General features: G+C 34.8%; 2 protein-coding genes across 4 annotated transcripts; one reads left to right on the top strand and one right to left on the bottom strand.

Moving 5' to 3' along the window:
• Nucleotides 1-28: 28 nt before the first annotated feature.
• LOC145612319 (VAN3-binding protein-like) lies at nt 29-5,632 on the top strand. Its single transcript, XM_081667686.1, has 8 exons — nt 29-253; nt 434-514; nt 2,526-2,591; nt 3,042-3,405; nt 3,543-3,716; nt 4,898-4,947; nt 5,066-5,123; nt 5,220-5,632. Exons 1-8 carry the CDS (start codon nt 77-79, stop codon nt 5,435-5,437), a joined length of 1,188 nt encoding a protein of 395 aa, XP_081523812.1. The 5' UTR covers nt 29-76; the 3' UTR covers nt 5,438-5,632.
• Nucleotides 5,633-10,843: 5,211 nt separating this feature from the next.
• Nucleotides 10,844-24,398, bottom strand: LOC145611723 (GCN5-related N-acetyltransferase 7, chloroplastic-like). Of its 3 annotated transcripts, none has more exons than XM_081667081.1 (6): nt 24,045-24,398; nt 23,374-23,529; nt 20,531-20,626; nt 14,459-14,579; nt 12,814-12,999; nt 10,844-11,267 (listed from the first exon to the last, which is right to left on the bottom strand). In XM_081667081.1, the coding sequence occupies exons 1-5, from the start codon at nt 24,348-24,350 to the stop codon at nt 12,827-12,829; spliced, it is 852 nt and encodes a 283-aa protein (XP_081523207.1). In that variant the 5' UTR covers nt 24,351-24,398; the 3' UTR covers nt 10,844-11,267; nt 12,814-12,826. The 3 variants fall into 3 exon arrangements, with proteins under 3 accessions (XP_081523207.1, XP_081523208.1, XP_081523206.1); XM_081667082.1 differs by having other exon boundaries at nt 10,844-11,234; XM_081667080.1 differs by lacking the exon at nt 10,844-11,267 and having other exon boundaries at nt 12,661-12,999.
• Between the last annotated feature and the right edge of the window lie 1,398 nt (nt 24,399-25,796).

Below are 25,796 nucleotides of genomic sequence, written 5' to 3'. Positions count from 1 at the left end.
CTAACACAATTCCTCACTACAACGAACTCACACTACACACATCTAAGTTATTTTCGCAATAACAATAATAATAACAATGGATACAGATCATAGTCTCAGTATGTCAACACTTTCTGAAGCACATCCTGAGACTATGGACTTCCTTTCTAATGCTTGGTGCAACTTTGCTGTTCAAGCCTTACAACCCGAGTTATCATCGGATGCTGGATCCTCGATTCTTGTCCGAGATAACACCATGAAGTCATTTGATTTGGTAAGTCTCTACACTATATATGTCATATATATGCATCTATTCAAATTATACGTGTTATGTGATACTTGATACACAGACTGTTTAGACTCGTTCATCTTCGGCCTCAAGAGCCATATATATATGAAGCTTAGAAACTTAGACATGAATTATAATATTTTTTTTTTCTTTTTGGAATTGCAGAAGATGGAAAAGTGTAGTCCAAGAATGGAGGATGCAGATTATACGAACTCAGTACCTCAATGGAAATCAAATGATCTCAAGGTAATTAAATAATTGTTTTTATATAATGACACTAGAATACAAGTACGTTCCATAATTATTACTATGTACTTACTATTATTCCCATTCCTAAATAATTGTACCTTATGTATACGGATAAACAAAGAAATTGTTAGTTATTATGATGATATTTCAACCTCATATTGTATAAAATACAGTACATTATTGGTATTTTAAATTGACATTTAATGACATAATGAACTTTGAAGTCATAAATAATGTCGAATATGAAAAGTAGGTGTGTGATCCTATAATAGTCCGTATGCTTTTTTCTTATGAGTACATTAAAGATCAGATATGCATCCATGAAATTCTTCTTAGGAGTAAACATTATTTTTTTAGTTCTACTTACATACTATTCATTTAATTTAATTAACTAAAAAAACAATTTGACCGTCTATTGCTATCTATGTACAAATCAAAAATCATCATGAGTGATCTTGCTATATCTAATTGTTTCAGTGTATAGTATCCAAAGCTCAAATGTTCATTATTTTCCTTAGGACATGAGTAGAACAAAAAAATACAGAGGAATTGAAGTACATGTTTAATAATTTTATGGAAACCCAAATTTTCCAAAAAGGCTCTAATATGAGATGCATGTGGGGGCAAAATTTAAACTATCATGTCTCGAATCTCCTCTCTTCTAAACTTGTAGTTTTCAACAAATATATTGATATTTATAATTTTTGTTGTATTATACAAACGTGAAACATCATCATAATAATAATACTACCTCCGTTACATATTATTTGCAACGATTAGACATTTTTCCTCTCTACTTTATGTCAAATCGTTACAAATAATGTGTAACGGAGGTAGTAATAAAAAAATAAAGGTCAAATCACTGAATTAATTGGTATAAAAGGGAGGCTTAACTAACAAACTGATATCTAAATTAATGGGTATGTATAAAAAGGCAGGCTTAACAAACAAATTGCAAAAATAGTTGTAGCTTCTTATGGAGTACTCTTATTACTTAATATTTTCTATTTATATATAACATGAAAATCAGAGGTAATTAGGTATAATAAGACAAGTTCAGGTGATCAAACTTAAGGCCCGTTCTCTTCAGTTTATTTTCAGTTCAGTTCAGTTCAGCTCTAATAAGTTCAGTTCAGTTAAATTATTATCTTAATTTCCTTCTCTCATAAAATATTCAGTTCAATTCAATTCAGCTCTAATAAATTTAGTTCAGTTCAGTTCAGCTTAGCTCAGTCAATCAGAACAGGCCCTTACCCTTAAACTCTTGTGTAAACTATCCATTTGCTCCATGTTCCTGTTCTTTCTCCCTCTTGATGACATAACCTAAATATAGGAGTAAAGAGGCCAAGAGAGAAAAAAGATGAGGTTGTGTTACAATTATTTCATGCACAAAGTTTATGTTAAAGGATCCTTAAATTTTAACTAAATCGACTAAAAATTAGGCTAATATATTTCAGTCTTAAACAGTTCCTTATATATTTTCTTATTCCAATATGTTTTTTGGAAACTGTTTCTACTAATTTGATAAATATCCTTTTTTTTATATAAATGACGGCAATATTACAACAACAAAAACGGGATTTGGTCTTAAAAACCTTAGATAAATACTTAGGCAATAATTCGGGTCGGCCTCTGGGTCTCAATTGGGTAAAGCCTTACGGGTTGGGCCACTCATGAGGCTATGATTAACTATGTTAACAACTCATTGATACTGATCTGTTATGTTGTACCATTACTAATCTTTAAGATTTTCACATTAAAGCAACCAAATTATGAAAAAGGAAGTAAAAATTAAGTAATCCTAAAAAGCTATTTAGCAGCCACCATATGTAGTGATTACTGTCTCTGCTTTAGCTTCAAAAGTTGTTTAAAAAGACAAGTCTTTGCTGTAGTACAATTAGTACCTAATTAAGTTAATTATACTCTTTATATCCAACCACTTTTGATTATTTAAATTAACTTAATTATATGTTTTCTAACTGCTCTTTGATGTTTCTTTACATTTCAGTCTTGGATATGGATGCAACAAGCAATGCACCCAGAGTTGAACTACAATGGTTATAGGAAGAAATGGGTATATTTTCTAACTACAGTTTTTACAAATACTATTTTGAGGTTAAAAAAATAGAAAGAAAAGATAAGGTTTTTCACACACACATTTTTTTAGGGAAGATGAGAAAAACATTTACTCCTACGTCCGTCAAATTAAGCTTCAAAATATTTAACAAGTTCGATAAAAATAATTTTATAAACACAATTACAAAAAGACATTACAAATAAGTTCATTAGATTGGTAAGATGAATAAATTTAAATAAGCTATGTAAGTCAAATTCAGTTGACAAAGCACACCTAGTTATGATGAATTGAAACCATATAACAACAAATTTCATACGGAAGAATCAGTAGTCAATAATTTCCACCATTTATTAAAAAATTAAAAAATAAATTTTATAAATCACCATCATATCCTCTATCCTAAGTTATTTTTTATTTCCTCTATTTGCCTCTAAAAAAACCCAACAGTTTGAATGGAAGATGCCCTTTGGGAATAAGTCAATTAAGAAATGGGTAAAAGAGATGAAAGAAAAAAGGAAAGAAGGTAAGAGACTTCAGAGGGCAGAAGTGCATGCAGCTTTATCCATAGCTGGGCTTGCAACTGCGCTCGCAGCTATAGCCGAGGAGTCCTCCAAAGGACAACTCGAACACGAGTCGAGCCCAGCCAGGAAAGCGGCGCTAGCTTCAGCCGCAGCTGTAGTGGCTTCACAATGTGCCCAAGTAGCTGAATCAATGGGAGCCAAGAGGGAACAACTCAGCACTATAATTAGCTCAGCCATGAGTGGAACTAGCACAAGTGATATCTTCACTCTCACTGCTGCCGCTACTACATGTACGTTAATCATATGTGCTCCCTTTTTTTATTATTTACTTTGCATTTTTTATAATTCAAATCGAAATTTATAAAATTTGTTGACCGACATTTAAATTATTTAGTAGTTAAATAAAATTGTGTTTGTTATATTATAGCATTAAGAGGAGCAGCTACTCTGAAAGCAAGATCAGGATGCAAGAATAGGTTAAATGGAGAGCCAGTTTTGCCAATTGATGTGGATAGTTGTAAGCTTGATGAAGATCTTGATTATGTGAAATCCAGAGCTACTTTATCCAAGGGTGCTGAGCTAACTATCGAGACTGCTAATGGTACCAACATTTTACTTTCTCCCTTTTTTTTAACCCCGAAGAAAACAGTGTTTTAGTTTTATGTTTCTCAATAAATGCATCACTTTAAAAAAATAAAATCAATATCTTTATGCTAATTTTGATCATAAAACATGTACATTATTTCTAATAAAATATACATTGAGATTAATTGAATAACTATTAAAATAATACTACGTAAAATATAATTTTTAAATGAATGATGCTCTAGTTGTTACTTGTTAGAAACACCCCACCATAAGGTCCATAACTTAGGAATTGAGTGTAAGCTAAGGTTCTTAATTAATCTTAATAAACATATTGTTTTTATTGTAGTTTCCAAAAGTACTAAGTATTTACTAAATAAATCCAAATCAAACCTCTTTTTTTTGTATACCACTCAATTCAGTCTAATCAAAATTATTATACAGTGTTAATTATAAATCACAAAGAATATTCACATCAATCCAACATAATAAGAACTACTGAGAACAAAAAGCACGAAAGGGACCAGATATTGCTATCCTACAATTCCAATTTCCGACATTTAATCGGCATTATTAACCATAATTAGACGCATTTTTGTCTGTACACATTTTGTCTTTTAATAAAAAAAATAAAATCGGATAATATCATATCAAACAAAATCAAGCTAATATTTTTTTTTTTTTGAAACAAAAATCAAGCTAATATTATAAAAGTCACCACCAACAAAAAGTCGAATAGTATCTTGAACAAGTCACATATTTGAAAATAAAATTATACCTTGTAAAAAAATTATTTATCGGCAAATCTAATTTTGGTGATATGTACCCTATATTAGAATGAAATTGGAATAACAATAAGAGAGGGACCTTTTGGCACATATTAGTAGATTTTAGTACAATTAGGTACACTTTTTTGAAGCATATGTTTCCGACTAAAAGTTCTAACAGCTCGTTTGATAAATGACAATAAATACTTCGTATAATACAGAGTAACATAATTTATATATATTAACAGATCGAATAATTGAACACCTTACTTAAACATCACTAATAGATCAACAGTCCAACATGAATGAACCAGAGACTATATTTACACTTATTACTAAGAATTAACAAGTACTTTAGTTCAGAATTTCATAAGTTCTAAAATTCTCAATTGAGTTCTCTAATCTTCTATTATATGGGACGAATTAACAGGAAAGAGCATGGTGAGGATTGTCGCTATTAATCTAAGCAACGAGGCAAAGGTAAGAAACAGAACACTTCTCTTTGCTCTCAACTACTATCTCAGATTGGAGAGAAAACATTACAGAGCTTTTAAATCATGAAATAGCAGAGAACTGAATGCAGTTTTTGTTGTCACAGGTGATTCTGAGGATAATGAAACGCAACTTTTTGAATGTCATCACAAACAAGAAGGATTGTAAGCAACAACTTTTGATCACTAAACTGCACTTTAAGAAACTAGCTTCTTAATTCACACAACTAAATTAACACACTGTGGTAAAACATTTTTCAGGTCTAGTTCTTGATCTGCATGCTGAGCTTTACAAGGATGAAGGAGGAGAAGAATTTGATACTTGTTATCAAATCGTGCTAACAACAACAAGGGGGCCTATTAAGATAGACATGGCTGATGATTACCAGCGTTACAAGATGTGGGCGACAACCATCAATCGAATGTTGACAATGCCCCCAACACTTGCAAAATATGAACTTCAGTTCTGCAAATATTGAGATTTCATACTACATTTCTTTTTTATGCATTCCAGGTCTTTAGTCTATAACACGTTTCTGTAAAATTTATATGTACTCCAGTCTGTAGTCTGTAATATGCTTCTGTATAATTTTTATGTACTCCAGTCTGTAGTCTGTAGTATGTTTTTGTATAATAATTTAAAACTCTATATAAGAGTTTCTACCACAAAACAATGTCTTTTGTACTGCTATTTTCACTTCATTTCAACCAGTATCAATCATATAAAACTAAATCAGTTATACACTTACAATCTGTTAGGACTGTTACTACTGTACTATCTAGCACATTTACATAGTACTTTCGTCCTTCAGTAATAATAAATCCATCACATTTTTACCAAAAGTTGGGAGCTACACTTACAACCTTCCATAATATAAATTCTCTAAGCAAAGTTAGCATAGCTCTAAGCCAGAGAGCAATGTATAAAAAGGCTCGAGGCACAATGAGGAAAAGAAAGTCCTGCTGCGCCTAGGCCTCTTTGAAGTAAGGCGCAATTACAGAAAATTGTCTGTGTGCCTTAGAAGCACATCATGCGCCTTAAGTGCGCCTCTTTAAATGTGCCTCGCCTAGAGCAAAAAAGGCGCTGTACCCTAAGCGCCTATTTATGCACAATGATATTGAAACAGTTACAGATTTGAAGTTTTTATCAGTTTGCAAGTTAACCACATTAACTTCAAATCATGCTTATTTGATACTCTCACGCTTTTATCAATCTGAACTGGGAACAAAAATTTGTCATATTATAGTTAAAACTGCCAAACCATTCATGAACCTAATTCATATTATAAACAAAACTGTCAAACAATTCATGAACCTAATTCTTATTTCATCAACCTAGTTCTTAGTACTCTAAACAATTCTTACAATTGAATACTCAGAAAATCCAAAATATAAAACAAATCCTCCCCTAATATCCTTTAGGCTCCAGTTGTTTTAATGAAAAACAACTTTTTGGGAAATTGATTCTCCATGTAAAATATCTTTTAAGGAAAAACACTTGTAAAAATACTCTTCTCTTGTTTGTTTCCTTGCAAGAAAAATTATATTGGAAGAAAAAAGTTGGAGTGGATGGGAGAAGATGGATGGGAGGAGAGGTAAGAGATGTAAATAGTGGGGAGGAAAATGTGGTATACCTTCCTTTCTTAAGGAAAATAGTTTTTACTCTTGGGAGAACTACTTTTCACCTTTGGGAAAAATGTTTTCCATCACATTACTTAAATCTTTTTTTAAGGAAAAAGAAGACATCACTTTACTTAATCAAACAATAGAAAATGAGAAAATCATTTTTTAGGAAAATCTTTTCCGTCAAAACAAATGGAGCCTTAATTCCACCCTCCACAATCAATTTCATGCTAATTGCACAAACACAGTAACCAGACACTCCACTTATTTGCGTGTATCTGTCAAACAATATATGATAAAGATACAACATAGAAAATTCACCATAAGAATCTCCTGAAAACAGTTGGCCAGTAGGTCCAATACAGAGGCTTCAAAATCTAAAACTTCATTTTCACCATTCACCACAACCAGCCAATTTAGAGAGTTGTTTGTATGTATATAGCCTATCATGAACTGTATATTCGACAATTTATAGTAGCACTAGCTATGGGAAAATCACACTTCTTGATATTAGTTCATACATATGAGACAAATAAGTAAGAGTCTAAGATTACGAAGCTGCAGAAGATAATAACCATATATTATCACATTTGTTCGTATGTATATGACCTTTCTACAACTTTTTATTTGATAATTTATACGGAGTAACAGGCTAGTAGCACAAGGTACGGGAAAAACACGCTTCTTGATATTTTAGCTCACACATATGATACAATAACTAAAATTAGAAGCTGCAGAAGAAAATAACAAAGGTCGATCTTCAATACTGACCTCAAGCCAAACACGCATGTACGAGTGGTAATCAGTGCTTTGAATAGATTTCACATTGTACACAGATAGTTATACATATAGCTTTAGTAAATAATAATTTGGTTGTATATGATTGAAATTTATTGTTGGCAGAGTGTGACCTCATTTGTGATTACGGTTATGTATGGTGTACAACTGTACATTCTATAGAATAGATCTAGTCCACAAGTTCGCCAAAAAAAAAATAAGGAATATGTCAACAAGATCTCTTAAGTTGGGACATCCAACTGACCTAAGATAATTCAAGGTACCATACAATTTAGGAAGATTATTTGGCAAGTGAGAAGACACATGAAAATACAAGCAACAATAATTGTTAAAGTAAAGAAGTTCTTATAACCCTCTACGCTCTACTTTTGACTTTTCACATTGTGCCCTCAATTTTTCGAAAGTTACTCACTGTGACCTTATAGTACAGTTAGTGAATCAATAGTAACCTTGCTATTATCCTACCGTTAACGGTTTCCGTCATGTTGATCCAATAACGGTGAAGGGGGCCACTCCATTTTTTTCTCAATATGCATGCTAACAATGTTTAGTCAAAGGTTTTTGGGTCATTTTGACTCTTAAGAATCCATATTGAGCTCAAATTTGACAAAAAAAATAACGCAAGTGTCTTTATTTGCATATCAAGTAATGTCTCAATTTGCGTATCATTAATTTTCAATCGCAAACATTGCCCGAGTAAGGTTTTAGGCACCTTTTAGCCCTTTTGAGTACAAATTGAGCTTGACCTCGAAATCAGCAAAAAAATAATGTAATAACCTTGTTTTACGTGTCATTTGCATTACTACTTGACACGCAAAATGCCGCATTTACATTATATTTTTCCCAATTTCGAGCTTAATTTGGAATTATAAAGCGCAAAAATAAACCCCAACACCTTACACGAGATCCCAAAAGTTCGTAATATCTACTATTTATACACAAATTAAGGAAATTAAAAAGAGAGACGATGTGATGAGAGTGTATAAGAAAAAGTGAGATACTATGTGTTCAAATTTAAAGGAAGGAAGAGAAAGTGTGATAAGATGTAAATATTGTGGGGTGTGAGAGGTAAAATACTTCCTCCGTTAACACTTATTTGCAACAAAAGGGGGTCAGCGCGGATTCCTAGGCAAAACTTCTTAAACATGATTATTGAAAGTTATGGGTACGTAATTAGCTATTAATCAAATAATAAAATAATAAAAAAGAAAACAATTACAATCAAAAAGAACATCTCAAAACAACCGCCACACCACACGCCACCCAGAACCCACGATCACGAAATAGCCACCCACAGACCACTAACACGGCAACACCTACCCATGAACCACAACTACCACCAAATCTACCAAACCCGCCCACAAGCCACCAATGCCCACCTACATCCACCTACGATCTGAGATGAGGAATGCCGATGAAGAAGATGATGAGAGATGAGAGACGAAGGAAGAAGATGAAAGATGAGAGGAGGAGATGATGATGAACTAAGAGATGAAGATGGAGGGAGATGGTGGGGAGATAAAATTAGGGATTAATCTGATTTTTTGAGGGGAAAACCTAGGAAGATTAAGTTAGATTGGGGTTATAATAATTTGTAATTATGTGTAATATTATGTGTTAAAAACTTTTAAATGAGGGTATGTTGGTCATTTTACCAAAAAAAAGTTACTATATTAGGAAAGAAATAGTTTTGTTGCAAATAATAGGTAGCACCCTTTATTGGTAAATGTTGCAAATAACTGTTACGCAGGTAGTAGTTTAAAGGGCTTGTCAAAAAAGAACGAAAATGAAATGTTTTTAAGAATTTTTTTTTAAAAAAAAATGGAGGTAGTAATATATATATATAGACATGGGATGTTTATATTTACTACCTCCGGTTCGCATTACTCACAACAAAGGAATATTTTAACTCTTACAAATAATACCCCTTTGTTACAAGTAATGCAAACCAAAGGTAGTATTTTAAAACTACATTAATTTAATAATAACATATTGTTTTTAGACTAGCTTTATTTAAAGTTATGAGCTTTGCTCTGACCTGGCAACAAGTAATACACTAATAAAAATACGAACTACTATGTAAGAAATCAATAGGCCATTAGTTTTTAACTAAACTGTGAGTTAGCATCTTAGCAAAAACTCGTATTTGAAGTTTTGAATTCAAGTCAAATTTAAGATTTATGAAATCAGTTCAAAAATGCTCATAAGAAACAATGTCCACTATAGAATCATTTTCACTTCAATGCTACCATACTTTCAATATAAGCTGAAGATACATCAGCAATCAACTTGAGTAGGCTATCTACCTATCTCAAATCCTACCTTTTACGAAAACGATCAAAGTTATACGGACTATATCCACACAAATGTTCAGGTAATATGGTTTAGGCAACCAAATCAGTCCTCATATGTTCTTTCATGGATATGATACAAAGTCAATGACGCTGATGCCTTTTACTTTTTATTTATTCCTAATCCCTATGCTATATGGCTACTACCAGCACTTAAGCCACTACTTCCATCAGGCATCAACTTGGTGACTAACGCAAATACACAGTTGTCACACTCCTCTAAATGGTACCGAAAAATGATTGCCAAATAGGCAAATAGCCATTGATAATGTTACATTATATACCCAAATTAAATTAAGAAAATGCCCCCAATCAATATATCAATCCAGCCAACGACATTTCATTGTCATCAGACTCATCACAAAACCAACTAGACCTTTAATAACAAGTGGAAACCACGGATCTTAAAAGAACATGATCTGACCTTGCAACAGCTTGGTATGAAAACTTTCAGGGTAGACTTTGGGTTTCTTTTATTCAGGAATTGAAGTTGGGCTCCTCAAACCCATCTTAGACAAAAGTCACAAAACATAAATACCTTAGATTTTAAAAACCAAGCTTCCTAAGATGTCATCATCAAAAATAATGTTCTTAGCCTCTTAAGAGAAAATCTTTCAGCATCAATGACACAGCATATAATTTGTCTCGGGATTAAATTAAGCACCAAGTCTCCCATTTCAGTTCGATCACTTGTTTACTTCAATCAATCAATCTCACCTTTCCCTTTTGAACATTCCCTTATCTCTTAAACCAGGAGAAATTGTTCACTGTTCTTTTGGTTTCACTAGAAAAACTCCAAACCTCTTGATCTCAATAAGAGATAAGTTTATGCAACCATCAACAATGAAGTGTTATTTAGCTTTTTATTATTATTATTTAGTTACAAATGCAAGGTACTCGGAAGGTCACTACAAGACTCTTAGAAACTGCTAAGCTTAATGGAAGCTTTAACAGTTTAACCCTTCTTAAGTAGGCTTTCACCTTTCTCGATCCAAAAATCAAGCTCCTTAACTTGCAATAAATTTTACAGTTTAACCTTTAAGCACACAAATTACTGAATTCAGATTATGAAGAATAGTCAAACCAGAAAAACTAGATTACACACTCATAAAATGGCATACCACAATATCAATATTATAGTTATATGATATGTGATGAATGACAGATCAAGCTCTAAACAAGAGGTTACTTTCCTCTTTAAAAGTAGCAACAATGAGTAAACGATGAATTAAATATCCAACTTTCCAAAGATTTACTCACCCAGCCCTGATTAATGTCATAAATTTACAATTAAATTAAAGAACAACTTATAATAAAGCTTCGAATAAAAAATGAACTGCCAAGAAGGATTAAAAGCCCTCAATGAAGAGATAGAATACAACTGAGAGAAATAATAACTTAAAACCCTTGAAACTGAGCAGACACCGACGGGAAACCAAGAGTGATGGTGACAACTTGCCAGCTACCAGAGGCAGTTGATAAAGCCACACTGGTGGCGCCATTCCTAAGAGGAGGTCAATGTTTAAGGCAAGGAGGGCTAGGACAGAGAACAGAGAGAGGGGTGGGAACGGACAGGATTAGTGTAATACATAATAAAGTGAAAAAAAATGGGAATTTAGTACAGTTAAATCCGAATTAAAGCTGGTAGATAAATACATTTATTTTGATGTAAATTTGTCTCAAAGCAAGTTGACAGTTTGAACTCGTTTTTTAAATTCAGCCTAAATACTTTCATTATCTCCAATAAAAGATGAAGTCTTCTCTTTTAGCTTGATTTAGTATCCTAGAGTCATAGATTCCACATATTTCACAACTAGGTTAAACATAAACAGTATTTTGGTTCTTCAATGCACTTTGGAGAAAAGAAAGGCCCTCATATCTACCATGAACTGGAACCATCTTTTTCCCAAAAAAGAAAGCTTATCCTTGACAATTCTATCCTTACTGCCCTAGCTTCTCTTGTCTTAGCTACATTTAAACACCCTGGTCGATTTAAAAAGAAAAAACATTGACAATAATTGTCGGGTTCTGGTGGTCTAAGTTGATGTAAATCTAAGTAGACCCAACAAAAGTAATAATGATAATACTCAATTTTTAGTTAGTCGCAGTTCTGTGTGTGGTTTAACTCCCTAAACCTATGGTAGCAAAAGTTCATCAAAAAAAATTAGTTCAATCAAGCTGTAAAATATAACCCTACTATAATCTATAATATTCTACTAGGAAAAAAATATGAAAACACCTAGATAAAATAAATCCTAAATGAATTAAAATAACCCCATAAAACCCAATACAAACTTGGATTGTAATACAATCCAAACCCAAACAATAGAAAGTCCAACAAGATATTACTAATGAATATATCCTTTGCTCCCCAATCATCCTTCCCTTCTTTTAAAAAATTTGGACCTCAAATTTTGCCAATTCTCAAGATCAAAAGCCTATGGGAATCAGCTTCTACTTATTCTTAGTGATATAATATACTCACATCAGCATGTCTTATAGAACCCAAAACTTGGATTCCATGAAGTATAAAAAGAAAAATTAAAAAATTCCCAATAAATTGGCAAAATAAAATAATAAATACATCTGTAAGGTCTACCCTTCCCTTTTCTTTTACTATTTCTTGATAAAACAAATAGTATTTTAAATAGTATTTCTCAAAAAAAAAAAAAAAAAAAAAAAACTGCAAGGAAATTATAAAAATTTTTAACTGACTTCATCTAATAAAAGCCAGGAATAATAACCAAACCACACTACAAATTGATCAATTTAAAATTTAAATCACGCTAACTTTATATCTTTACTAGACTGTAATGTAAAGTAACAAATTAAGAAAAGTGAGCCTAATCAGCCAATTGATCTGCAATAAATATACTTTATGAATTCTGCAAATAATAATGATCCAAGAATTACTATACAGCAATCAAAGATTTACAGAGACTGCATATACTTTATAGCAATAAAAAAATATAAAAAAATTAAAAACTAAAGCTATACAGTTAAACCACATAATTACTACCTGTCCTTTCAGATATACACAAGAAAAATGAATTGTGAAAAAGACATCGGCATAAGAAGGTAACCTGGCTTTGATGTTTATAAGTTGTAAGAGTTTGGTAAACCAAACCAAAGAATGACTCTTCTTGGCCTGTTCGCAAATCTAGCCTGCCATGCTGGTTCATCACTTTCATAGGTGAAACCACTCTTCATATACAGCTTTTTGGCCGATTCATTGTCAACCGCAACATGAACATATAAGTCAGTTATGCCTGAGAGAATAAATCAAAACAGTATGTTAATTGAGATGAAAACACGTGCTGCACTTCTTCAAAATTAGAAGTACAGTTTCAATTTTAAATCACTTGGCTACCACTCTACTAGCTTTCCAGCCCTACCCCTTCCTCTAGGACCTCTACCATGTCTTTTAAGTTTTAACTTCCAGCCTCCTTGAAAACTAAAAACAAAAGGAGGAACAAAAGGACAAAGCTTCAGATATCAGGAGATGAGGATCAAAGGAAAGGATGGCAAGCTAATGTAAGAGAAGAGAGTAGGAGCTGGGGCTGTAAATTTAAATTTGTGATGGGGTGCATAGGAAAAAAAATGCCCAGCCGTCCCAGTTCCCAAGGTGTCCCCATTTTCACATGCGTCATACCCATTTAATACACCACCCGTACCTGTCTCTGAAGGGAAAGCATACCCATGCTCATAAGCCTAACTTAGTCAAAAATTATACATCAACAAGCTATATATCAATAAAATAGAGAACCTTACACCTATATATCAATAAACTTAGTTACATACTATTTATCAAACTATCAATCAATACCCGTGCTTCATACACCTATTGGATGGCATACCCATGCTTCATAGACCTAACTTAATCACATAACATAAATCAAAAGGCTAGACCTCTTCTGGTTTATCTAGGATTAAGAAAAGAATGCTAGAAACTGAAATAGTGATTACTGTAGCAGTGTAGCCAGCAGAAGAGAGTATTAATATTAACTTTGTTAGGCGCTATTACAAATTTCCAAGTAAACCACTACATAGAATCCAAAACCATTATGTTCAAGTCTCTACCAGCATTTTTAGAAAAGGTAGTCTGAAATAATACATGAATTAGAAAGTATCTGTCAGATACTTCCATAACAGGAGAAAAAAATCCTTTTATGTCTTCTGAGTTCTAAGCAGTAGCACAATGCTCCACCCTACCCAATGACTCAATGTCTATTACCCAGCAAGCCCAAGAAAACTTGATCCTGTGAAGCCAATGCTCCACCCTTAAGGTCTTAAGCCATTTATAAAAAAGTAACAAGGATACTATCCCAGTCACTGCATGGAGGAGATAGCCTCCAAGTCTCATATCATATGAACAAAGAGCTGTATGGTACAGTAATAACTTAAACAGAATACTGCCATGTAGTAAGTGCAAGAGATTCCAAACATAAAAGCTCCATCACACCCAGATAACCCAAAAGTAAAATTCTTCAGCTGCACTGCTGCAGATAGGCCAGACACAAAACAGAAATAAATCAACAGGTAATAAAGGTTTTCTTTTCTCATCCCTCTCTTTTTCCCTTGATTCTTTTTGGTGATTTGAGGTAGCCATGTAAGGAAGCAAAGTGGTATCTCAGCAACTAATATCAATTAAACAAACAATAATATATGACCTTTTTGCCAAACACCCATTAAGTCTAAAACTTGAGCCATCAGTTACAGAGACAGTACCCCATTCTTCAGCAGCACACTTTGCTTTAGAGACGAGAGCATAACCCAATCCATTCCTGTGCAGTTCCTTGGCTACACAAACATTGCTCAAATAAGCCCTCAAAAAATCAGCTCCAATACCCTGGCAAGTGCAAAGTTGGATTAGGTTTCACAAAGTTTGCTATCAAATAACTCAATAAAAAACATACACACCAATTGACATTAGGATCCACTTGGCACTTTGGCTGTTTGGCAGCCACAGTTGTATATATGAGTCAATGTGACCATGCCACAGAAAAGAGACCAATTAGAAATTTTAATTTCGAAATGTTCCAATTACAATGAGCTTTAACCATGTTATGAGTCATGTCAAAATTTTCCATTGTTATTTGATGAAAAAATATAGTTTCAAAATTCCCCAAATCCAAAATGTATGAAACAAAAAAATTCTCATATCAAAAATTGAATAACATCCACAAGTGTAAAGAAATCAGGAAGCAAAATTTAGGCTCTATCCTTTTTCACCTTAAACAAAAATTTCATGAAGAATAAGTTCATATACAATTGGGAAAGCTAAGATAAGGGCTACAAAATCCAGTCACAACTAAAATTAAGTAAAGGTGAGGTAAAAAAGTTCAGACTTCAGATATGGGATGATCAGGAAGAACCTTAAATTGCCTTTATTTGACAACTTTTTGTCCAAAACTGCCATATAAAATTTTTGTCCACAACAACCTCAAAAGGAGTTCTCATTGTTGATTACTACCTAAAAAAAATTTTCAGACGTTGACTTTAATTTTTCAGGTCACTTAAAGACATGTGCAGGGCAAATGTTTCATTTATTTATGCTTTTGTTAATATTTTTTCCCCAGTCCCCCCCCCCCCCTTTTCTCTCTCTTCCACAAATCAGATTCTCCATCCCTCTCAAATCTCAACTCATGAATTTAATTGAATTTCCACTAAAAACCCACACTACCTCAATTAATTTTTTTTGAATTTTTTTTTTTTTAGTCAATCACATGCATACATCATCCCCCTAAAACCTCAATTGTTGTAACTCATTTTCGTTGTTGTTACCCACACTACCTCAATTATTTAGGTTTGAATTGTTACTTAAATTTAGTAAAGACGACGGACGAAGTGTTCGAATGTGGTGGAGACACTCACACGTACCACAACCATGGTGGAGGAGACAGAATTATAACATGGGTTTGACGGGGACAAATCAGGAGATATGTGAAATTGTTTTTTGCACTACACTCTGAATGTCGAACCCATCATTTATTGCTCACTAGTGTAATTTCATGGTGCTTGCTAAGCTCTGAATTTTAGAGGTATGATAGTACAGAAAAGAAAGTGAAAGAGATGGGTAAAATAAGAAGAGTGAGAAACTGGGGAAAAATCAACAACATCAAAAAAAAAAAACATGTGCCCTGCACATGACTTTAAGTATTTGAAAATTAAGGTCAACGTCTGAAAAATAAAAATTAGGTAGTGGTCAACAATGAATTCTCCTTTTGAAGGTAGTTGTGGACCAAAAAAAAATTATGAGGCAGTTATGGACAAAAGTTGACCAATAAAGGTAGTTTTGGACAAAAAATCCAAAAACATAAGAAAAAATTTAGTCTTGTGAAAACTTGTTGCAATTGTCTCAATGAATAGCCTATTAATATTCAGTTGTTATAGTTTTTACTTATTGATAATTAAATATTATTGGCATGCAGGCCAGGGAAAAACGTTTCACTTAAAAAAAACGAAGGGAGAATTTATGCACATTTTTAAAAATCCTATTTGATCTACACACAAAAGGGAAACAATTAAGATTTTTTTCATAACATTATATAAATGTATATAAACCTAGATATTATATAAACTGTGTTCATTTCATATAGTAAATTGATACATTTAATAGCAGTAACTTAGGCACAAGATAAAAAATTTACAATACAAAGTTTTGATCATCAAATGAGATGAGGCTTAATTACAATACAAGTACTAGTAATTCATTTTGGGTGATTTATTTCTAAGTATGCATCTATAATGAAAGCTAATTCTCATAACTTGATTTGATAATAGTTGCATAGTTCAAAACCTAGCATAATAGCTATTTGAAAGTCAAAATTACATAATTCCAAATTTTAGATCTCAATGTGTTCCATATACAACTCCGCCAGTGGGTTTCCCGCTGCCAGTCCCAAGCCTGGATAAAGGAGGAGGGTTACGGTAGGCCAGTGACAGCCAGTATAAAACTTCGTCACATCCCATGACATGAGCCAAACAGATATTTTCGTGGGGGCGTTCCCTACTCAGCGACGCGCTGCACTTCCTAGACCCGGGTGTAGTGATAAGTATGCAAGGGTTGCTAGGTCGTCGCCCAGAAGCGACGCGCCACATTGCCCGAGTGTGGTGTCAAATGAGCAAGGGCGTGCCATTGGGGCGTTCCCTACTGAGCGACGCGCTGCACTTCCCAGACCCGGGTGCAGTGATAAGTATGTAAGGGTTGCTAGGTCGTCGCCCAGAAGCGACGCGCCATATTGCCCAATTGTGGTGTCAAATAATCAAGGACTTGGAGTTGGGATCAGGAGGGAGCGTGGGAGAAAAGAATTTAGTTTGCGGATTGGTTCTTGGAATGTGGGGTCTCTTACGGGAAAATCAGCAGAATTGGTAGAAGTAATGAAAAGACGACGCGTGAACATCATGTGCCTCCAAGAGACAAGATGGACAGGAGAAGGAGCTCGAGGCTTGGTTTTGGGGTATAAGGTATGGTATGTTGGGCAAGAAACGAGCCACAGAACAAGGAATGGTGGAGCTAGGAACGGAGTTGGTGTGGTTCTCGATGAGAGGTTGGCAAAAGAGGTGATCGAGGTCTATCGGAAGAACGATAGGTTGATAAGGCTGAAGTTGCTATGTGGCAAGGAGATTGTGAATGTTATCAGTGCTTATGCTCCCCAAGTGGGTTTAGATGCAGAAGAGAAACGACAATTTTGGGAGGACCTAGACGAGGTGGTGCAGGGTGTCCACCACTCAGAGAAGTTATATATTGGAGGGGATCTAAATGGGCACGTTGGGGCGAGCCGAGATGGCTATGAGAGTGTCCATGGAGGCTTTGGGTATGGGCAGAGGGACGCCGGTGGTGAAGCTATTATGGATTTTGCCCAATCATATGATTTAATTTTGGCTAATACTTGGTTTAAGAAGAGGGATTCACACTTGATAACTTTTCGGAATGGAGCAAATGCAACTCAAATAGACTTCCTGCTCACAAGGAGCATAGATAGACAAAGTTGCATAAACTGTAAGGTTATCCCAGGGGAGAGTGTGGTCACCCAACACCGGCTATTGGTAATGACTATTCGTCTGAAAGAGAAGGCGAAGAAAAAAGTTAGACAAGAAGAACCAAGGATAAGATGGTGGACCCTAAGGGATGCAAAAGCTAAGGTTTTTACAGAAAAGGTAATTGAAGAAGCGGATTGGGATGGAGAGGTGGATCCGGACATGACCTGGTTACGAATGAAGAACTGTTTCCTAAGAGTGGCCAAAGAGGTCTTAGGGGAAGTAAGGGGAAGAACTTCGGTACAGAGAGATACTTCGTGGTGGAATGAAGAGGTGAAAGCAGTAATTAAGCAAAAAAGGGAATGCTATCAAGCCTTAGGAAAATGTAGGAGTGATGAAACCTTTGCAGCGTATAAGGAGGCTAAGAGTAAGGCAAAGGCAGCTGTTCGCCAAGCAAAAGAAAAGGCATATCAGGAGGTTTATGAAAAGCTTGATTCCAAGGAGGGAGAAAGGATCATTTATAAGATGGCAAAGAGAAGACAAGAGGCAAGGAAGGATATTGGCATGGTGAAGTGTGTCAAAGATAAGAACCAAATGGTCCTAGTGCAAGAGGAGGGCATCAAGGACAGGTGGAAGGGGTACTTCGATGAATTATTTAATGGAAGTAATGGAGTTGTGATAGGAGATACCTCTATGAGTGATGAAGAAATCAACATGGAGTATGTGCGAAGGATTAGGAGAGTAGAGGTGGAGATTGCACTGAGGAAGATGAAACCTAAGAAGGCGGTTGGCCCTGATGGGGTACCGATAGAGGTGTGGAGGTGTTTGGGTAAGATTGGTATTGATTGGTTAACAAACCTTTTCAACAAGATATGGACGGCTACAAGGATCCCACAAGATTGGAGGAAGAGCACCTTGGTCCCGGTTTATAAAAACAAAGGAGACGCTCAAGATTGTTCTAACTATCGAGGAATTAAGCTTATGAGCCATACTATGAAGTTGTGGGAAAGGGTGATTGAACAAAGGTTGAGGGCATGCACAAGCATTTCAGATAACCAATTTGGTTTTATGCCTGGGAGATCTACTATGGAGGCAATCCATTTGATAAGACAAATGATGGAGTTTTATAGGGTAAAGAAGAAAGATCTTCATATGGTCTTTATTGATTTAGAGAAGGCATATGACAAGGTGCCAAGAGAGATACTTTGGTGGGCAATGTTGAAGAAAGGTATCCCACGAAGGTATGTAGACCTAGTTAAGGATATGTATCGGGATGTGTCAACAAATGTGAGGACATGCGGAGGGTTGACAAAAGATTTCCCTATTACAATCGGATTGCATCAAGGGTCTGCATTAAGCCCTTTTCTTTTTGCAACGGTTCTAGACGAATTAACTAGACCAATTCAAGATGAGGTTCCATGGTGTATGCTGTTCGCAGATGATATCGTTTTGGTGGATGAGACTAAGGATGGGGTTAATGTCAAGTTGGAGCAATGGAGGCAAAGGTTGGAATCTAGAGGGTTTAAGCTAAGTCGGAGTAAGACTGAATATTTGGTATGTCGTTTTGGCACTCAGAGGGGGACAAGCAATGAAGTGGTGAGTTTGGATGGAAAGGATTTGACCATGAGTGAATGTTTTAAGTACCTAGGGTCGATCATCCAGAAGAATGGTGACATTGATCAAGACGTGACCCACAGGATTAAGTCAGGGTGGCTTAAATGGAGAGCGGCCACGGGAGTGCTATGCGACCGCAGCATTCCCTTAAAGTTGAAGGGAAAATTCTACAGGACTGCCATAAGACCAGTGTTGCTCTATGGTACAGAATGTTGGGCTTCTAAGAAAGAGCATATTAAAAAGATGGAGGTTACGGAAATGCGCATGTTAAGGTGGATGTGTGGAAACACTTTAAGAGATAGAATCAGAAATGAGGTTATTCGCAAGAAAGTAGGTGTGGCGGGCATTGTAGATAAATTAAGGGAAAATCGTCTGCGTTGGTTTGGACATGTAAGACGGAGACCCGAGGGTGCACCGGTGCGAAGAGTGGAAGAGTGGGACCATGGAGGGATTAAACGAGGAAGAGGGAGACCAAAGATGACTTGGTTGGAAGGAGTGAGGAAGGATATGAAGTGCATGGATTTACGTGAGGATGAAGTTTTGGATCGTAAGGGATGGAGGAGAAAGATTTATGTTGATGACTACACGGAATAATCAAATTTGGTTCATGTTAGCCGACCCCACTTTTGGGATTAAGGCTTTGATTGATTGATTGATTGATTGATTGATTGATTGAATGTGTTCCATATACAATTCAATTTGTATTTTTAGAACTGAATAAAACACATTTTAATCTCCTTTTTGATGCCAAATATTCTTTCCCTTCAGCAAATCTGAACAAGATTAGTTCTTTCATTGCCATAGAATTTCATGTATCCAAAATGTGAAAAGACTTACATAAAAATAAAAATTTGCTTTCCCTTTAGCAAAACAAGATTCAATTTCTTTCATGTACTAGCCAGAGTCAAACAATTCCCAAAAATCAGCTTCTAAAATGAAAGAAGATTTACACTTTTACAGAAATCCAACCCCATAGAATAGAACACCACAAATTCAGCACACTTGAGGATAGCTTACCTGTAACCAACAAATGGATGTAAAAAACAACTAACCATAAAAAATAAGAAAATCACTTTCATCTTAGTAAATCACTGCTTTCTCAAAAGAAAATGTTGGAAACAGCAAGTCATACACAAGCATTGCTTATTCAGTTAAGCAGGAGATATATCTATCAGAATACAAAAGAGAATTACAAATTTAAGATACCTGTGGCTTCATCCCTGTCATCTCATCAGGTAGCCTCAAACATTGATTAAGATCAAGCGTCCCAACCACAATTCGAGATCCTCCATCATCAGAGAACTATTATCATTGACCACAAAATCAGATGAGAAATACATTTTTACATGTTATCCAAGAGAGAAAAGTAAGAAAGGGAAAACCATAAGCTAAACACTGCATGGCATGTGTGATCATAAGTGATAACCAACTGAAACTAATGGACCCAATATGATGTCTCATTTCACAATCTGAAGTATTTTTTTTCCATCCTTAAAGTTAGTAAAAAAAATTATTATTAGCTGTCCTAAAATATGGTTAATATTGCATTGGAATCAGGCATATTATATATATATAGGTTAAAATTTGAAAGACAAAGCGATACATACAAGTTCCCTTATTCCTTTGAATTTTCAACGTCTTACTAATTATAGGACAAGGGTGTAGCAAATAATAATTGTATTGGGTAATCTCTATATTACTGTAAGGGTAAGGCTACTAGCATCAATTCACCAAATGAGTAATGATGATGTCCAGGAATACGCAAATCCATGTTTGGTGAAGATGGAAAACATATAGGCATATAGCACATCACCCGGAGTAGTTCAAACCATATCATCCGCTCAACATGTTAATTGAATTAAATCCCCCAAGAACTAGCAGGAATTTACAGACAACAATGTTGTTAGATATGTGATCCAGATCGTTGGATTGTGCGACCTACCATCCAATTTTAAACAAACAATCGTACCGGATGCAAAATCGCAAAGCAAGCGGTATTGTTGTAGGATCAGTCAAGATCGGGTAGGATTGTCCAATCAGATAGGATACTATTTTTTTCACTTGGATTATTATTGGGTTGTAAGGATCATGTACAATCGGTCAAAATAGTATAGAATCAGTGAGGATTGTTTGATCCTACATTTTTACATATTAAATGAGCCCAAGCAATCTACCTTTTCTTTAAGCCTAGAAATTACTACCCAACTACTTAAACTATAATTTTAACATTTTTATTGCTTTTTTAAAAAAATTGTATCTAGTTATGTAGCAACCTTTTTATGACTCCATTTATCAATTGCGTAGGATCATACGATTCTACAAACCAATTTAGTGATTTGATCTTACTCCCCTCACCAATCCAATATGGGATCCCGATCCAGACAAGCAGATTTCATGCCATTCACAATTAGAAGGAAACAACATTGATCCTCCCCCCTACTCAATCATAAACTAAAACTAGAGAAGTATCCAAGGCCATCAATAAGCATCAGTCACCCCTGCAAGACGACTAAAGGCTTCAATTAACATATGAGGCAAAAGGATAGGTTTCGTATTTTTACAAAATCCAAAGAAGTCGAGACTCATATGAAATGGTGGCAAAGCAAACAATTCAAGCTCAAAAACAATCCTATGATCCTAAAGCAATTTAAGTTGACAAGCTCCAAACTCAACAACTCAATTCATAAAATGTAAGTCCTAACCACAGTGTCCACAATGCACACATGGAGATATTTCAACTAGACTAGGTAACTATCAGAGCTACAACATGAACACCGGCAATAAATTTCAAGGCATCTGTAATGATCAGTGCTTAACATGCATTTAGGAGGTAACATAACCTAATTTGTCAAAATTGAGATGATAGCTTAGCACTGGACTCTAAGGTACACTAGACATACCAGCTTTTGGTTCAATAGAAGTATCTGATAAAAAATTCCAAGATAGCAATGGAGACTATTAAACCTATCAGCTAGTAAGTCATGATTAAAATAAAAAAATAAAAAATAAAAATTGGTTCTCCAATTTGGTATTCAGGGTAACCAAGATGAGGTACACCTAGTATGTACCTTGAAGAAGTAATGAGCAACACATTGTTGCTTTGGATTAATAGGGAGAGTTCTAGGGTTTTTCATCCTGGAATATAGCTGTAGAAGAGCTAGGTCTTAGGGTAGTTGCCAGGTTCAACTTATTACTTGATATAGATAAAAAAATGTAATATCTGTGATGGAAGATTAGATCCAATAGAATATGAGAGGTGGTAATTGTGGACTTCTACAGTAGATTCTTGAGTGCTCTCCTATAATCATTTTCTCAAATTGCAATTATTTCACTTGCTAATAAACTAAAATGGAAGAAGCTAAGAAGAATGAGTATCAGGAGCCAACCATTTTATTACAATGTTATAACTTGTCCAAAGTGCCAACAAAATTGATACAAGTTACAAAAGGTTTGTAAGCCAATCACACCCCTCTTCTTGCACTTAATATTTCTATTTTAGCTAATTTATACATTATATATGCCTCCAAATAAGATGCTGGAACTTTTTAGTCACAAATGTTAAGACTGAGAGATACTGAAATTCCTCCTATGGCCTTTCTCAGTTTCTCGTACTTTATTTCATTCCTAACAAATAAAAATTAAATAAAATATACATGCACTAGGAAGTAGGACTATAGGAACCAAATATGTGTGTGGAGGGTCTAATTTCTTGACTATGACAATAATTCATATTATGCTAAGAAAAACTGCTACTATACAAAAAGAGAGGTAAGGCAAGTTCTGAAACAATTTTTGTGCAGAGACATAGTTCATTAATGTCTGTATACATAAAAAGTAATTAAAGTCAATTATATCAATCGAAAAATTGAAGTGAACATTAACTGTCATTTAAAATGTATCAATTGATTTACTGCCAGCCTTAAAAAAAATTATTACATTTCACAATGGACACTGGAAGTTCCATTGAGCCAGAAAAGAAAATCGTTACAGAGTAATATAATTAATTGAAACAGAAATCCAATCAGAGAAAAAGCTTACTGCTTACATACCTTACACAAAGTGCAAAGATCTCCGGACAAGGCCGATAGATGAGACAAAGGAAGAGTGGCATTTATGCAAGAAACCTTTCTGAATCCCTCCCTCTTGCCTGCAACACGTTCTTTTAATGCTTCGAACTCTCGCTCAGCCAGGTACCTCTTATGATCCTAAAGAACTTGACAAAGGAAACATCATATGAGCAATACATATTATCATTGACAAGAGAAAATGCAGGATCAGAATTAAATAACATAAATTCCGCGCAAAGTAGCATTAATATGAAGCTTGCTCAAAACCCATTGTCTAATTATAATTCCTATCAAGTAGCATTTTTACAACTTCAAGCTAATTTTACAGCTTCAACAAACAAATTTTATTTATTACAGAATTGCACAATTCAAACAAAACCTAAAACACAAAATTACAAACTCAACACCAAAACTTCAATTCAATTTCGAAAGTAAACACATCAAATTCTAATGAAATTCAAAGCCATAGTCTAACGCACCAAACAATTGACCAAAATTTGTAACCTAACACTAAATTCCACTTCCAAATTCAGTAGATTAGCTACAAAAACATGGAATACAGGACAATTGATCAATTTATATTACTTAACAATAAATTACAGTTCCAAATGCAGTAAATTAACGACGAAAACTCAATTGCAAATTACGCTAACCTCGACGCCAAAAGAATCCTCCTTATACTCGTTAAAAGTTCGAATGCGGAGACAAGCGGCAGCCCAAAGAGCATCCTCGGAGACGGCTTCTTCGACAAGGAGAGCAGATTGATCGATGATCAGCGGCTGTTGAGGAGCGTCGCAAATTTCTGACGACGAAACAGCAAGCTTGGAGAAGCGTCGAGAAGAGGAGAGAGAAAATGTGAGGTTGGATGAAGGTAGTGGTGGTGATGAGGTGAAGGAATTGAGGAGAGGAGAGAGAAAGTTGAGGGAAGAGGAAGAGAGTGGAAGTGTCGCCATTTTCATCCCTCTTTCTACGACCGAGCTTTTTGTCCTGTTGATTTAGATTGGGTTGGTGCACATGTTTATGAGTACCTCGTTTATAAGTACTCTCGGGCTTGTTCTCTAGAGCTAGGGCATGTTCACATATACTAAATTGAACTAAAATGATTGGAGCTGAACTGAATTGATTGGAGGTAAACTGAAATGGATTGAACTGAGTTGCAATGAATATTTTAAGAGAGAGGGAAATTAGGAGCTGAATTGAACTTATTAGAACTGAACTGAACTAATTGGAACTGAACTAAACTAAGAAATTAAGTAAATATGAACAAACCCCTACACTCTCTGCTCTACTGAAATCTGTTCTTTTGAGTCATGCTTTGATGACTGAATCTGCTCTGCTCTGCTCCACCTGGCTAAATGCTCAAAAGAACAAAGCCTAATTGGTATATCATGGAGTATTTTATCAAGCAAAGCTTAGTGAAATTGGTGGTTCACCTTTGTATCTTTGAGGTCACGAGTTCAAACCCTATTAACTATAAAAATTGGTGTTACATTTTTCCAATTACAGATGTAGTTTTGTAAGTTTTACATTTCTTTACGCAACTTAGAATACAGGTCTAATCATCCAATTCTTCTTTGAAAGATGCATACTTTGGTCACATTGATTAACCCACCAAGAGCATCAAAATTTTGCTTTATTAAAAAGATAAGATGAGCTTCCAAACCCTCTATAATTAGTTTTGGTTCAGGTCGTTCAGATTTGATACCCTAAAAAACATTAATTGATCATATCCTAACGTCGGGATCTCAAGGTTAATTTGCAACTAAAAAACAACCAAACCATCAATACTCAAATTATAAGGTCAAGTATTGTCCATTGGCCATTTTGGTACAAAGCTTAATCAAATTTGAACCTTAAAAATCACATGCTACGAAATGACATATTCTATATAATGTTAGTGAACTTAACACACAACAAATTAAATTGCAACTTTAAACAACATAAATTAACATACATTACACTAATAGATATTGTCAACTCAGGGGCGTGGGCTCCTTGGGGGAAGGGGGGGGGGGAAAGGTGCCTATGGCGCTCCCACAATGGAAGTTGAGGAGAACGAAGTTATTCTTATATAGTGGTTGATACCTCAATCTAGTATAGACCTTTTGGGTGGGACTTTTATCAGAGAAGACAATATATACTAGTGGGTTCATGTAAACCTGGGATGTTACAAAGATACACATGTAATTAAATTTGTAGGATGTTTGAATTAACTATGTTCAACTCTATTTATTTGGCGTTAACACAAGTGAATAGAATTTGCTTCCTCCTTCCTCCAACCCATCTTTAAGCTACTTTGACATTACTAGCACCACCGATTTCGACGGCATGACAAAATACATAATAAACACAGGGAGAAATAAAGGTATAGTTAACCTCTAAGTTTTCCTTCCTTCATTGATTTC

This window comes from Chenopodium album, chromosome 24 (assembly GCF_948465745.1).
Source record: "Chenopodium album chromosome 24, dcCheAlbu1.1, whole genome shotgun sequence".
Taxonomy (NCBI): domain Eukaryota; kingdom Viridiplantae; phylum Streptophyta; class Magnoliopsida; order Caryophyllales; family Amaranthaceae; genus Chenopodium; species Chenopodium album.
The sequence above is the reverse complement of the archived record's forward strand: the minus strand, read 5'-3'. Positions and strand labels throughout refer to the sequence as shown.